The sequence below is a fragment of the Gekko japonicus genome, unplaced genomic scaffold (genome assembly GCF_001447785.1).
Source record: "Gekko japonicus isolate JY-2015 unplaced genomic scaffold, Gekko_japonicus_V1.1 scaffold776, whole genome shotgun sequence".
Lineage (NCBI taxonomy): Eukaryota > Metazoa > Chordata > Lepidosauria > Squamata > Gekkonidae > Gekko > Gekko japonicus.
This window is the reverse complement of record NW_015161428.1, coordinates 769,347-784,566: the sequence shown is the minus strand read 5'-3', so window position 1 is coordinate 784,566 and position 15,220 is coordinate 769,347. Positions and strand designations below refer to the sequence as shown.

Genomic DNA, 15,220 nt, shown 5'->3' with positions numbered 1-15,220 from the left:
AGCTTTGCCAAAAGCGCCCGTCTCGCCTAGCCAGCAGCAAGAGATTATTCAAGCGGGCCACCGGGCTGGTCTGAAGCGGTAGCGGGGCGGAGTCGGAGTCCAGCGGTCCCTTTAAGACCAAAGAAAGTTTAATCCTGGGTCGAAGCCATATACCCAGCAGCATGGAACTTCCTTGGTCTTAAAGGGACCCCCCCTGGACGGGAGCCAAGGTTCCCTCTAAGCTGTGGGGTCTTGTGAGCAAAAATTCTACTTTGTGAGCTACTGGCATTCAAGTTGAGAGCATAAACTTGGCTTGCTACATCAATTAGTTTGCTCTGGAGCCATCCCTTCCTGAGCTGAGACCAATGTTCCCTCTAAGCTATGGAGCCCTGTGAGCAAAAATTCTACTTTGTGAGCTGTACTGGCAATAAAGTTGTGAGCATATACTTGGCTGCTGCATACATTAGTTTGCTCTGGAGCCCCTCCTTCCTGAGCTGAAACCAATGTTCCCTCTAAGCTGTGGAGCCCTGTGAGCAAAAATTCTACTTTGTGAGCTACTGGCATTAAACTTGTGAGCGAGCAATTTGGCTGCTGCATCAATTAGTTTGCTCTGGAGCCCTCCTCCCTGAGCAATGTTCCCTCTAAACTGTGGAGCCCTGTGAGCAAAAATTCTACTTTGTGAGCTGTACTGGCAATAAAGTTGCGAGCATAAACTTGGCTGCTGCATCAATCAGTTTGCTCTGGAGCCCTCCTTCCTGACCTAAAGCAAAAATGTGTGAGCTGGAGGCTAAAAAACTGTAAGCTAGCTCACACCAACTCAGCTTAGAGGGAACAGCGGCTGAGACAAAACTGTGCGAGCCGGAGGCTCACTCAGCTTAGAGAAAGCAAGACCCCGCGATGCCAGCGGGACTCCAGCAGGAGGGCCGGCCGGCGTGCCCGGCGGGGGCTTACCGTGGACTCCAGCGGCGAGCAGGATCAGGCTCCAGAGCTGGAGAGCGGCGGGGGGGTGGCTCATCGGTCTCCCGTGCGGCGCGGGCCCTCTTGCGGGAGGAGACAGGGACAGCGCAGAAGTAGAGCGCAGCCTGAGTGGCCCGGGGCGGGGGTGGAAAGGGAGGCAGCTGTCAGGGCCGGGAGTCCTGCAATGCCCCCGCCCGTCGGCCCCGGGTTGCGCCTCGCCTCTCGCCCTTCCCAGGAAGTGCACTGCTCTCTGGAGCGAACGGGCTTTAGGACCCCTCGGACGGAGTCCCAGCTGCCTCCGGCCGTCCCTCTTTGTTTTCTGCCAGTGGCTTTTCTGCCGCTTCCTCAAAGCCAGGAATAGTTGTTGTTGTTGTTGTTGTTTTTAAGCAACACGAAATCCGAATCTGAATCCGAATTAGGGTGCGTGTGCACGCGAAGGCCTACACCCAGAACCAGTGTTTCCTCTAAGCTGAGTTAGAGTGAGCTAGCTCGCAGTTTCTTAGCCTCCGGCTCACACATTTTTGCCTTAGCTCGGGGAGGAGGGCTCCAGAGCAAACGCATTGATACAGTAGCCGAATCGCTCGCTCACACAACTTTAATGCCAGTAGCTCAGAATTTTGCTCACAAGACTCCACAGCTTAGAGGGATCATTGGCCAGAACCAAACTTTGTTGGCTTTAGAGGGGCCGCTGGACTCAAAACTTTTTTTTTCCCTCCGACGGCGCGCTCCCTCTTTCTTTCCGACACCCTGGAAACGAGGAAACGGTCCTCACCAGAGTTCCCTCTAAGCTGAGTTAGTGTGAGCTAGCTCACAGTTTTTTAGCCTCTGGCTCACAGATTTTTGTCCTAGCTCAGGAAGGAGGGCTCCAGAGCAAACTAATTGATGCAGCAGCCAAATCGCTCGCTCACGACTTTAATGCCGGTGGCTCGCAAAGCAGAATTTTTGCTCACAAGACTCTACAGCTTAGAGGGAGCATTGTCGCTGACTGACTTATTGGCTTTGTTTTACGAGGAATCCTGGCTGTTAGATTCAACTGCTGCTACCAGGGTTATCGGGGGGCTGCAACGCCACTGAAACATTTGATGCATTTTTTTACTCACCCCTCCTGGTCTTAAGGAGAGCGCACTCCCCTTTCTGGAAACTGACCACCGTTATTTCCTCACTGTGTGGAAACTGAACCTGCAAAGACACCCTGGAACCACAGCAATTCCTCAGACGTACAGTTGCCAACCTCCAGGTGGGGAGCTGGAGTTCTTGCAGAATTGCAACAGATCTTCAGGCCGGCGTTCCCTCTAAGCTGAGTTAGTGTGAGCTAGCTCACATTTTTTTAGCCTCCAGCTCACACATTTCGGTCTTAGCTCAGGAAGGATGGGGCTCCAGAGCAAACTAATTTATGCAGCAGCCAAATTGCTTCTTCACAACTTTAATGCCAGTAGCTCACAAAGTAGAATTTTTGCTCACAAGATTCCACAGCTTAGAGAGAACATTGGTCCTGGCCCCACTGGTGGACCTCCTGATGGCACCTGGTATTTCTGGCCACTGTGTGACACAGAGTGTTGGACTGGATGGGCCTTTGGCCTGATCCAACATTGCTCTTTTTGTAGCAGGAACTCCTTTGCATATTAGGCCACACACCCCCTAATGTAGCCAATCCTCCAAGAGCTGACAGAGCTCTTCTTACAGGAGCTACTGTAAGCTCTTGGAGGATTGGCTACATTAGGGGGGTGTCGCTTAATATGCAAATGAGTACCTGCTACAAAAAGAGCCCTGTCAGGCGTCTCTTATGTTCTTATGTACTGTGCTATGCAGAGGGGACTATGGTTGCCAACCTCCCGGTGGTGGCTGGGTAATTCCTGGGATTACAACTGCTCTCCAGGTAGGGTTGCCAGGTCCCCTCATCGCCCCAGTGGGGGGATTTGTGGGGCCTCCCCCCTGCAATGCTCCCTCTAAACTCCACAGCTTAGAGGGAACATTGGTTGGCAACCCTATTCACATGATCCCAGCTCAGCGATGCTTTCGGAATCAGGGAGTCTCCATGCCCTGAGGTTCTTCCCTCTATAAGGCTATGATCACACATACTAAATTACAGGTGTCGAACTCATTTGTTATGAGGGCCAGATCTGACATAAATGAGACCTTGTTGGACCGGGCCACGTGTGTCATAAAATGCAATGCCAGGTAGCGGAGATATAAACTTGATAAAGGACACAAACGCAAAGATCTTTTTTTACTTAAAATAAAAACATGCTTAAAACATTAGCTCTGTAGGCTGCAAATCTGCTTTTGATTTATTGACATCCACCACAGAATTCTCATGTTCAGAGTTCTGAGTCTAGGACCCAGGTTAAAAACATGAAATGGCTGAGTGATTAAGAGACTCTGGCAAAGCAAGCAATAATGCAGCAGCAGCAGCAGAACTGGAAGCAGGAGATGGCCAGTTCCACTGTGGGCCTGATGGGAGCCCTCCAGGGGCCTGATCCAGCCCCCGGGCCACATATTTGACACCCCTGTACTAAATAAACCACTTTCCATCCATTTTCAATGCACTTTCGAATTGGGTCTTGCCAGTTCACCCAGTGAAATCCAGCTGGAAAGTGCATTGAAAGTGGATTATTTAGTGTGTGTGATCGCAGCCTAAAATTGGAATAATAGTGGCAAACCTCACCTCAAGTTCTAAGGGTCCAGTGGGGAAGGCCAGAGGATGGGGGGGAAAGAAGAGGACAGCAAGTCTAGTGGCGAGCTGGACTTGGGTTCTTCCGGAGAGGACTCTTTGGCAGAACAAGGGGCGGCAGCCCCAAAAAGTCCTTACAAGTTGCGGAAGAGAAGGGGAAAGGAGAAGTGAAGGCTGAAGGACTCTGATTTGTGCCTTTGAGAACTTTGAAATGGGATGATTGGGGGTACTGTTCTTAGACAGTTAAGTTTAAAATTTAAAGAAAAGGGTAAAAAGTTTTATAAATGTTTGACTCAGTTTATAATGTCATAAAAGAAGGGAATACTTGATGTAATTAAGCTATTGATGATCTCCTCTCTTGGGTTTTTAGGTAGTAGTGGGTTCTTTTACTTTATCCTGTAAATGTAGTTCCCTTCCCTTTTTTCTGTGTTAGTTTTGTAGTCTTATAAAAAATAATAAAAAATCCCCTCCGGGGGCCCCAAAAAGAAAGTCCGCATGGTCAAAGCGATGGTATTCCCAGTAGTCATGTATGGCTGCGAGAGCTGGACCATAAGGAAGGCCGAGCGCCAAAGAATAGATTCTTTTGAACTATGGTGCTGGAGAAGACTCTTGAGAGTCCCTTGGACTGCAAGGAGGTCAAATCAGTCAATCCTAAAGGGAATCAACCCTGACTGTTCCCTGGAAAGCCAGATACTGAAGCTGAAGCTCAAATACTTTGGCCACCAATGAGAAGGGAGCACTCACTGGAGGAGAAGACCCTGATGCTGGGAAAGACTGAAGGTAACAGAAGAAGATGATGGATGAGATGGTTAGAAAGTGTTATCGATGCAACCAACATGAAATTAGGCTATCTTTGGAGGACAGCGGAAGACAGGAGGGCCTGGCGTGATGTGGTTCATGGGGTTGCGAAGAGTCGGACTCGACTGTGGGACTGAACAGCAACAGCAATCTTTAGTGCTGCTAGACTCTTCTGCTGCCAAGTACAGGCTTTCTAGGAGTCTCGTGCTTCTCTTGACTGAGACATTTGGCTTGTCAAGAGTGCTCACTGCATCTGTTCAAATATTTATTTATTTACTTCATTCACGCCCTCATTTTTGCCCAGTGAGGACCCAAAGTGCCTTAAATGATTCTCTCCTTCTCCCAGGGGTCATTTCCTGCAGGAGCGCACAGGAGCAGAGCTCCGGCAGTAAAGAGCCCAGGGGGCGGGCACATGCAACAAGCCCCGCCCCCTGCTCCCAGCAGCCCCAGGCCATGAGGAGCCTGCACCAAGGTTTATTCAGGTAAAAGCTCTCCCTCCTCTGTGAGGGCAGATCTGCACATTCCCCCCATGTCAGGGGGTGTGGCATATGCAAATGAGTTATGCTAATGAGCTATGCTAATGAGCTCTTGCCCCTGCTTAGACTACTCTGAAAGGCTCAGAGAGTTCCTAGGCCTGGGAGGATTTGGGGTAGAGACTATGGAAATGGGTGTCCAAAACCCGTAACATTCATTTTCTGCCTCATTCCTCTCCCACTGGTCATTTGACTAGCATCAGGACATGGGGCTTCAAGCTCTGGGTTGGGAAATTCCTGGAAATTCGGGGGAGGGAGCCTGGGGTGGACAGGGGACCTCAGCAGGGTATGACGTCATAGAGCCCACCCTCCAAAGCAGCCATTTTCTCCAGGGGAATTTGCCTCTCCAGTCTGGAGGTCAGTTGCATCGAGCAGGGGGGGGTTGGACTAGATGGTTTCTGTGGCCCCTTCCAACTCTGTGATTCTGTGATTCTAAAACCGATTGGGGGCGGTATATATAGAAAGAACAAACGGGGCTCTAACGTATCGTACACCATTTTCCTTGTTATTCCTTTACTGCCCTCTTCTGTCCGCAAGAGATGTGACATATACCTCAATGCCAGACTTTCTCCTGAAATCAGGGGTGGGAGGGGTACAATTTGGCTTGAATGTCCCTGTTCAGTCACGTCCTGATCCTTATTCCCAGATCCAAACTTCTAATCACTCTGTTTATTGGTTATCCTCACAACAGCCAGATTCTTAATACACCTTAATTGTTTCTACAAAGCTTCAGAATACTTTTTTTAAACTTTAAACACTTTCCCCCCCACACACACCAATCTGCCTTTCCTCAAGAACCAATACTATTATGAGAGAATGGCTGCTTATACAACCGCCGAACCTATGATGCAGCACAAGCTCAGCCTACACTCCGTCCCTTTCCGCACCCGCAACCCGCAATTCTGGTCACCACACCTTAAAGAGGATGTTATAGCTTTGGAAAAAGTGCAGAAAAGGGCAACTCGAATGATAAAAGGGTTGGAACCCTTTCCCTATGAGGAAAGGTTAAGGCGCTTAGGGCTCTTTAGCTTGGAGAAACGACGACTGAGGGGTGACATGATTGAGGTTTATAAGATTATGCATGGGAAAGAGCAGGTAGAGAAAGAGGTACTTTTCTCCCTTTCTCACGATACAAGAACTTGTGGGCACTCCATGAAATTGCTGAGCGGTCGGGTTAGAACGGATAAAAGGAAGTACTTCTTCACCCAAAGAGTGATTAACACTTGGAATTCACTGCCACAGGAGGTGGTGGCGGCTACAAGCATGAACAGCTTCAAAAGGGAATTAGATAAGCATATAGAGCAGAGGTCCATCAGTGGCTATTAGCCACAAGGTATAGATAGGGGCTCTGGGGCAAGTGATGCTCTGTATTCTTGGTGCTTGTGGGGCATCTAATGGGGGGCTTCTAGTGTCCTGGCCCCATTGGTGGACCTCCTGATGGCACTGGTATTTCTGGCCACTGTGTGATACAGAGTGTTGGACTGGATGGGCCTTTGGCCTGATCCAACATTGGCATCTCTTATGTTCTTATGTTCTAATGTTAACTTACTGCAGAGTCTCTGAGCAGTCAGCCCTTTTAAACTTGAGTTCAGGTTTTCGCTCCCGCCATCCACGCCAGCCTTATACCATCCGGTGTATTTATTCTACAGCTACAATTTAAAAACGGCACTTTCCCAAATCGGGTTGGGACGTTACTTGTGATGGGGGGGGGGGGGTTGGCCAAAGATTTTTAAATCAACGGTCGCAGTGGGAGAGGGCGGCCCGGCCTGCAGGGAGCTGGCTGGACGGGTTGTGCAGAGGCAGTGTTCTTGTTTTGTTTTGTTTTTAAAATTAAGCTTCTGCACCCACCTTCCCCTGACAAGGTGCTGTTGATAAGGTTCTGTCTGAGTGGATCTTGGGGACAAGTTGGGGAGGTGGAGCACAAGGGAATGAACAGGGAAGTGTAGTGGGTTAAACACATGAAGAAACCACTGAGACTGATGTAGTGATCAGCATGGTTTACTGGTACACAACAAAACAAAGACTAACGGCCGGCTGCCCAACTATATACACACCTGGGGACACACCCCTCGGTCCCGTTGGTGGGTTTAAATCTCCCGCCACGGTCCCATTGGTTCCCCCAGTGGAGAGACTAGGAGCCTAGACCCCATTGCTCTTCCAGTGTCAAGCTCTGGGGTATTCGCTGGCCCCTGGTGGTGGTCAGCGGACAGAACAGAAGGATGGAAAGCATCCCTTTTTTTTTGTTTACCAAGCTCTCAAATGCCTCTGCGGTTAGGTGCCCCCCAGGCCCGTAGCCAGGAATTTCTAAGCACTTTCGCGCCTTAAAGAAAAACAGAATTTGTGGCAGGGGAGGAGCTTTCGTGAGTCACTGCTCGCTTTAAAGTAAACTCCTACCCCACCACAAATTTTGTTCATCTTTAAGGTGTAACTGGACTCTTGCTCTTTTCTAGAAGTGCAATAGGTAAGCAAAAACTGAACTGAAAACGGAGTGTGGCCCATGTGTTCTGGGTGTGCTCTGGTGGGGGCCAGACTGGCCACATCTCATTGTGCATTAGGGTATGCTCAGCCTCGTGCCCCAGCAGTGCTTTAGAAAACGGTTGAGTGTGTCCTCACTCCGGACAAGTTTTACTTGAGCAACATGTACATGCAAGGAAGGAGAAAAATGGGAGATGCCACTTCCAGGGTCAGACCTCGGTTTCCATGATACAAAAGAGAGCCGTGGAAAGGATAGAGCTGCCAGGACTCTTTTTGTAGAAAAAGCCCAGCAGGGACTCATTAGCATAATATGCCACACCCAACAGCAGGAACTCATTAGCATATTGGGCCACACCCCTGACACCACAGCTCATTAGCACATTAGGCCACACCCCCATGTTACCAGAAGTGTGCTCATCCAGCCACACCCACCTTTTGCTTCTTATTCTGTTTACCTTGCTTGTTGTCAAAACCCAGGGCCTTTTTTTGTAGCAGGAACTCATTTGCATGTTAGGCCACACACCCCTAATGTAGCCAATCCTAATGAGTTTCTGCTGTTGGGTGTGGCCTGTTATGCTAATGAGTTCCTGCTGGGCGTGGCCAACTTGGGAGCCAGCCGGAACTCCGTTCCTGTGCGTTCCTGCCCAAAAATAGCCCTGGAGCTGGCCATTGTGGAGGGCTGGTCTACAAACTGCTTTCGGAGACTTGTGACCCGCTTTTGAGTCCCGACCCACAGGATGGGAATCACTGTTTGACAGCCTCTCTCTGGAATAATAACTGAACTCCCCGCCCCCCGCCACCCGAGAAAGCCTTCAGGTGCAAGAGCCTTCCACTCACTTTTCCCCTCCAAGGAAGCACGCGGCTCAGCGTTTGGGAGTGGGCCTTTGGTCCCTTCCCACTCTGAAGAGGAGGAGGAGGAGATTGGGTTTATACCTTGCCCTTCACTACCCGAAGGAGTCTCAGAGTGTCTTACACTCTTCTTTCCCTTCCCCTCCCCGCAACAGACACCCTGTGAGCAGTGTTCCCTCTAAGCTGAGTTAGTGTGAGCTAGCTCACAGTTTTTTAGCCTCTGGCTCACAGTTTTGTCCCAGCTCAGGAAGGATGGTTCCAGAGCAAACTAATCTATGCAGCAGCCAAATCGCTCGCTCACAACTTTAATGGCAGGAGCTCACAAAGTAGAATTTTTGCTCACAAGACTCCACAGCTTAGAGGGAGCATTGCCTGTGAGGTAAGCAGGACTGAGAGAGCTCTATCGAGAACTGCCCTTGAGAGAACAGCTCTGAGAGAACTTATGACTGACCCAAGTTCATGTCAGCAGCTACATGTGGAGGAGTGGGGAATCAAACCTGGTTCTCCCAGATTAGAGTCCGCGCTCTGAACCACTACGCCACAAAAAGACTTCTTCAGAGGCTTAAAGGCCACACATGTTGCTTCCTGTCAAAACTGCAATGAGGGGAAGTTATTTAAAAACCTCAAAAGGGAAGACCAAGAGGGCATTGTGCTGCGCAGGCAGATTACCACTGAGTGAAAGATGCATGTGGATGAACGGAAGAATTAATTAATCCGCACTGCTGCCCATGGGAGCCGGGCACCTGAAGGGTGAGGTGGCATTCCCCCCAGTTCAGGAGACACTTGAGACAGAAATCAGTCCTTCCACTGCTTTCTGAGGATGCCTGTGTGCATCTTGGAACTGAACGTGGCCGTCAGGAGAATGGGAGGGGATGTAAGCAGACAGCTCTTTCTGACTGTCGGGTGGGAGGGATGGAGGCGGCGCTTAGAATCAGTTGGGGTGGGGTTTTTTGTGAGAGTTGGTTTCACAGAGCATCGTGCATCTCCCAAGTTTCCAGCCTGCCTGCCTGCTCACTTTCCCCCGTGCCTGGAAATTCGGCGTCTGGGATTGCCTTGTTTTCTGTAAAAAGATTTGGTGGAAGAGTGCCAAGGAAGAGCTTTACTTTCCATCTCTGGACTCTCCTTGTGCTTACAAAATGCCTTGGCAAGAAAGAACCAAGGAGTGAACCGCACCGGTGACTGGCAGGGGAGAACCTGTCCCTTTGGGATCACCTTTGGGCTCCGTCTCCTGTTTCTCAATTACTCCCAAGACGGTTTTCTGCAAAGTCTGGTGGATCCAAATATAAAATGAATGGGACCTTCTTTAACCAGACGCTGGCAGGACAAGGAGTCTATTCCAACAGATCCCAAGACCTGGGCATTCTGATTGGCTGCTGCAATGGGACGGGGATTGTGGTGGCCAGCGATGGAGGGGCCTCGGTCCTGCTCCCGGATGAGAGGAGCCTTTTTATCTCCCGAGTGGTCCAGATTGCTGTTCTCTGTGTGCTCTCGTTGACTGTGGTGTTCGGGGTCTTCTTTTTGGGATGCAACCTTCTCATTAAGTCGGAGAGCATGATCAACTTTTTCGTCAAAGACCGGCGGCCATCCAAAGATGTTGGCATCGCGATCATGGGGCTGTATTGAGAGGAGAAGGTGGGGCTGCTTCTCTTTGGGGGACAGACATTCACAGAATCCCACCGCAAGTCTGGAACTCAGTTTTGAGGTTGGAAGAATGGATGGCTGGTGGCTTCACACTGCTAAATGGTGCCCCAAAAGGGAGATGGAGAAAGCAAGCAGAGGAAAGAGGAAAGATGTGTCTGTGTGCTGAGAAGGATCAAAGTCCTTACCTGTAAAAAAAAAAATGTCAAAAAGAAAAAAAATTAAGGTAGCCAGTTCTGTGCACAATGAAATTTCTTCCTGCATGTAAAGATGTTGTATGTTTTGCACGAATGCTCCATGGGGGAGGGGGGAGTGAAGATGTTGAAGAATTTTGTGCTGTCTCCCTTGGATACCAGTGACTGGCCACATACAGGAGCCAGATTTTTGCATCCAGGTGCTTAAGCCAAATGCCTTGAGTCATATGTGAGAGAAAGATGCCTCAAAGTCGTGCATGCTAAGTTATGCAATGCTGTGTTACCCCATCCGACCTGAGGCACAGAGCCTTTTAATGGTGGGGGCAAAACTTTTGTAAAGTGGCAAGATTGCGTTCATGTTCTGTCCTCATCCCAATGAAATTTTGTGCTTTGAAAGACGCTGGACTTGGTTACTCTTCCCATCTGTAAAAGCCCCCAAAGGAACCCTGATTAAATTAAATTAAAGCATGTTCTTAGACTGTATACATTTAACTTTTTCAAATGCAACGTGATGTCCTCTTGGAGATGTTATTTTGAAAAACTGGAAGAGGGGGGTAGTAAAAAAAAGTTATGTTTGAAAATGTAGTCTCTCTCTGTCTCTTTGTTTTGTATCTCTTCCCCTAGAGTGTGAATAATCTGTTGCTTCAGTTACAGGTTCAAATGATTACAGAATAAATAGCATGGAGTTTATTGCTAGGATGAATACGTCTAATGAAACTAAAGCCAGAATCAATGATTGGGAGATGGCTCAGTCTGTTAAACCGCTAACAGTCAGAAATTCACAAAAGATTCTGCAAAGGTTACAGACAAAATGCACCTCCTTTTGACCCAGTAAACCGCAAATCACCTCTTCTGTTAACCTTATTTAGTTTTCAAGATACAAAGCGCAGGAGCTGAAGAAAACCGATTTAAGGACAAGCGACTTGGCCTCCGTTCTCGGGAGCTCTCGTTGCCAGGCTGGTGAGGGTAGGATCCAGACAGAAATACAGCACTGAGAAATGAAGGAAGCAAAAGTCAGGCTTCAGAATCGAATCCAGCTAAGCATTTGCTAAGCAAGAACAGGCTTTTGCAGGGCTTTGTGTGTTCACACAGTATAAATTCGCTAAGGGAAGAGGGATACAAACTTGGGGGGGCGGGGGGAGATTCCCATTTATTAGTATGGAGCTAGATGGTCCCACATTCTGCAACAATAAAGCACCCGTATGTTTATTTGGCTTTATATCTAATCACATCTTAGCAGCTAAGCAGGGTTGGTACTTGGAAGGGAGACCAGCAAGGGAAGATTCTGCAGGGGAAAGCAATGGCCAACCACCTCTGCTTCTCACTTGCCTTGAAAGCCCTTTGCTGGGGTCATCGTAAGTCAACTGTAACTTGACAGGACTTTATACTTACACAACCCTAGCTTGAGTTCCTGGAGGCAGGATAATATTTACGTATTAGTTTGCTTTTTTTCATATTTACTTCCAACGTGTCCTTCAAGGACTTCAGAATAGGGTCCATTTTATCTTCACGACGCCCCTTGGAAGGCCACAAAGAAAAATGTATTTATTAAAAACAACCCCCCCCCCCAATGTTCTTCCAACATGCCTCCTTCAGCTTCAAAGAGTCTTCCCGTGTTTAAAGACAAGGATGACTATATTCCCACCAAACACCTTCAATGTGTTGGTGTCGCCCTCATTGCAGATTCCAGTAGTCGCTGAGCAACCAGCCCAGTCTCTTTCCTGACAGAGTCATTGGGTCCTGTCCACATTTGCCTGCCACTCCGAATTTTCTCAGTGTTTGAGTCCAAGCAATTTAAGTCCATAGCAAAACAGCAGCCCCTTCTGCACTTTCCTGCCCTAAAATTGAATTCAACCTTCTTTTTATTCCGGGCTTTTTCCCCATTCTGCATTATGTCACCTCCCTACGTTGGGCAGCCTGATTTCAGCCTACTGTTGCCCCAGGTTTTTTGGACTTAAATCGCCTCGACGACAACAAAGGGCAGCCATGTTGGTCTGAAGCAATACAACAAGGTTAGAGTCCAGTGGCACCTTCAAGACCAACAACTTTTTATTCAAGGTGTGAGCTTTCGTGTGCAGGCACATTTCATCAGACCAATTGGATTCATACCCCATGGCCCTTCACTACCCGAAGGAGTCTCAGAGCGGCTTACAATCTCCTTCCTTTTCCCCTCCCCACAACAGACACCCTGTGAGCCAGGTGGGGCTGAGAGCGCTCTCTCAAGAACTGTCCACGAGAGAACAGCTCTGCGAGAACTTGTGACTGACCCAAGGTCACACCAGCAGCTGCATGTGGAGTGGGGAATCAAACCTGGTTCTCTCAAACTGGTGTTGAACAAAGTTTAATTCTGGGTATCACTGGACTCAAACCTTGTTGTCACATCTGGTTTTTAAGTCTTTTATTATCTGTATGCCAATTTGCTGCTGTTCAATCTTAGCTATACTTATTGCTCAGTTACTTATGCTTCTTGACCCTAAGTAGCCCATCCTGACAACTAACCCCCCCCACCACCTATATGTAATGGTTGAGGAAGTCTTGTTTCGAAGAAGGAGGAGGGATTGGATTTATACCCTGCCCTTCACTCGGAGTCTCAGAGCAGCTTACAATCTCCTTCCCTTCCTCCCCCCACAACAGATACCCTGTGGGGTAGGTGGGGCTGAGAGAGCTCTGAGAGAAACTGCATCTATAACAAGATTTGGCTCAGGAGAGGGGGGGGCATTGTCCCAACCTTGCTGATGAATTGTAGCTCAGCCATCTCACCTTGTAATCTCCCTTTGAAGCTCCTCCGTAGAGCTCACGGTCTGAGAATTGAGATCCATGAAACCGTCCTTAAGGGGGGAAAGTTGTGAGTTGCAGGGCTGCGTGTGGCGTTGGCAATGCGTCGGCCATTTGAGCTGCCACGGCCCTTTCAAAGGCAGCATCGGATACCCTGTTGGCAGTGCCCATGGCACCAGAGGGTTCAGCCAATGCTCTGGACATGGTATGGATATTCATTTGGGGGTATGTCACACAGTGCCCACCTTTTTGACCCTGAGGCCTCTGTCTTCCTCAGCAGCTGCCTGGTTACGGGACTAGAGCATGCCACCTTAATGGCCAAGTCTTGGGCCAGCTGCAATTACACCTGGTTGTGCAGCTGTACAGCTCATGGGACATTAGCGAGCAGGACAGCTGCCACTGTGTTATGTACGCGGACCGCCACCAGGGGTCCGCAGCTAAAGCAGGAGCTTGGTCCCCAAACACAAAGGGGACCTCGGATCCTAGCCCACCTCGAGTCCACCAATAGCACCCTTGGCGGGAAATTCAAACCCTCCAATGGGGACAGAGGTGTGCCGGGTGGAGTGTAGATAGTTGGCCTTGCAGGGCCGTTTTTTCTTAGTCTTGTTGCGAAGTACAATAAACGCGTCTGAACGCCTGTCGTAGTCCCAGTCCTCCATGCGTCGAACCCAGTACTTTTCACACTGCTTAAGATATGTCTGCTGGGTCCCCCAGTGACAAGGTCTGATCCACAGACTCTTGCTTATGGCCTACGGGAGCGAGGGGCTCCAGGTCCTGCAGTGGTGAGGTCCTGCCTTCAGGCTCTCGAGGGATGCCCATTCCCCTGAGTCTGAGACCAGAGCCCCCATCTCTTCCTGGAACCCATCTGGTTTCTCTTCTGATGAGCCTGAGCCTGCTACAGAAGGCTCTCACAAGAGGGTGCCACAGCTGAGTGAGTGTGAGCCAGCTCACAGTTTTTCAGCCTCCTCCGGCTCACACAATTTTGCCTTCACTCAGGAGGGGGTGGCGCCAGAGCAAACTCATTGATGCAGCAGCCAAATCGCTCGCTCACAGCTTTCATGCCAGTGGCTCACAAAGTAGAATTGTTGCTCACGAGACTCCACGGTTTAGAGGGAGCGTTGCTTTACCGCCCAGTTTCTTCTCTCTCACTCTCCTCAGCACGGTCTCCTTCACAGCCACAACAGTCTCCTTCTTGCTTCTGTTCCTCCCCAGAGGTTCACCTGGACAGAGAAAGTGGCTTCCGGTAGATGGCATACTTATTAGCCCAGACTCAGGGCTCTTTTTGTAGAAAAAGCCCAGCAGGAACTCAGGCCATCCCGACTCCATGCCGTTGCCCCCCCCCCCCTTCTTAGCATGCGCATCGTTGCACTCTCCATATGGAGCCCTCATGCTGAGATGCGATTCATCGGCTGAGTTCAGACTGGCAGGTTGGCCCGAGGCGCGTTTCACAAACATTTCACAAACGGATTAAAGGGGCCGTTCATACAGGCACATCTGTCCGGCGTTCCCCAGCCGTACTCAACCCGTCTTGTAACGCTTCCCTCCCGAGTTTAAAAAATACCAGGTGAAAGTAGTAGCAACCCTGGAGAGCGCATTAATCCCGCTTCCCGGACGTGTGCACGCTACAAGCCGTGCGAACTAGCCACATTGATAATTGCTGATGTGCATACGCACGTAGGTACGTGTTGCCGGTGTGAGAAAAAGCTGCTTACAGCCGCGCCTCCGGGTCAACAGTGCAAACGCTTCCTTGTGGCTCCTCCCAGTATGCTCCCGCATCAGTCGGTGCAGTGTGACCGGGAATACCCGGAACAAGTTGTTCCAGGTCTTTTTTGCCATGACTCCCTCACGCTTCAAACTGCCAGTCTGACCTCAGCCGTCGATTCCCCGTTTAAGCGCATCGGGAACAAATGGCAAAAAAAAAAAAAACCCTGACTCACCCGCGGTTGCATCTGATCATGCAGTGGCAGGCTGGCCCTGCAGCTTCAAAGGATGTGAAGGCCCGGGGGAAAAAACTGGAAAAATTTGGGGGGGGGGGGTTTTCCTGTTTTTTCCTGGAGGCTTTTTTTTTTGTGTCTTTTTCAGAAAAATTGGAAAATTTGAAAAAAGAAAATAAAATAAATTGATTATGGAACGTTTTATTTTAACATGGTGGATAAAATATTTTAAGACAAGGTGTTCAAATCTTTTACAGGTCTTTTCTAAAAATATGTATGTTATCAGATTGATCTAATTTCTGTGCACTGACTACAAGCAAGTCCTACGTTACAAACTGAACTCTCCAATGCAAGAACAAGATGTATTTCTTCCTTTAGGAGGTGCTATTGTCACAAGAAAAGAAAAAGGTTTCAGTT

The 15,220-nt window shown here is 49.3% G+C and overlaps 1 protein-coding gene across 1 annotated transcript; it reads left to right on the top strand.

The window, feature by feature from the left end:
* Window positions 1-9,549: 9,549 nt before the first annotated feature.
* Window positions 9,550-9,885, top strand: RPRML (reprimo-like). Its single transcript, XM_015428951.1, has one exon. It carries the CDS (start codon window positions 9,550-9,552, stop codon window positions 9,883-9,885), a length of 336 nt encoding a protein of 111 aa, XP_015284437.1.
* The last annotated feature ends 5,335 nt before the right edge of the window (window positions 9,886-15,220 follow it).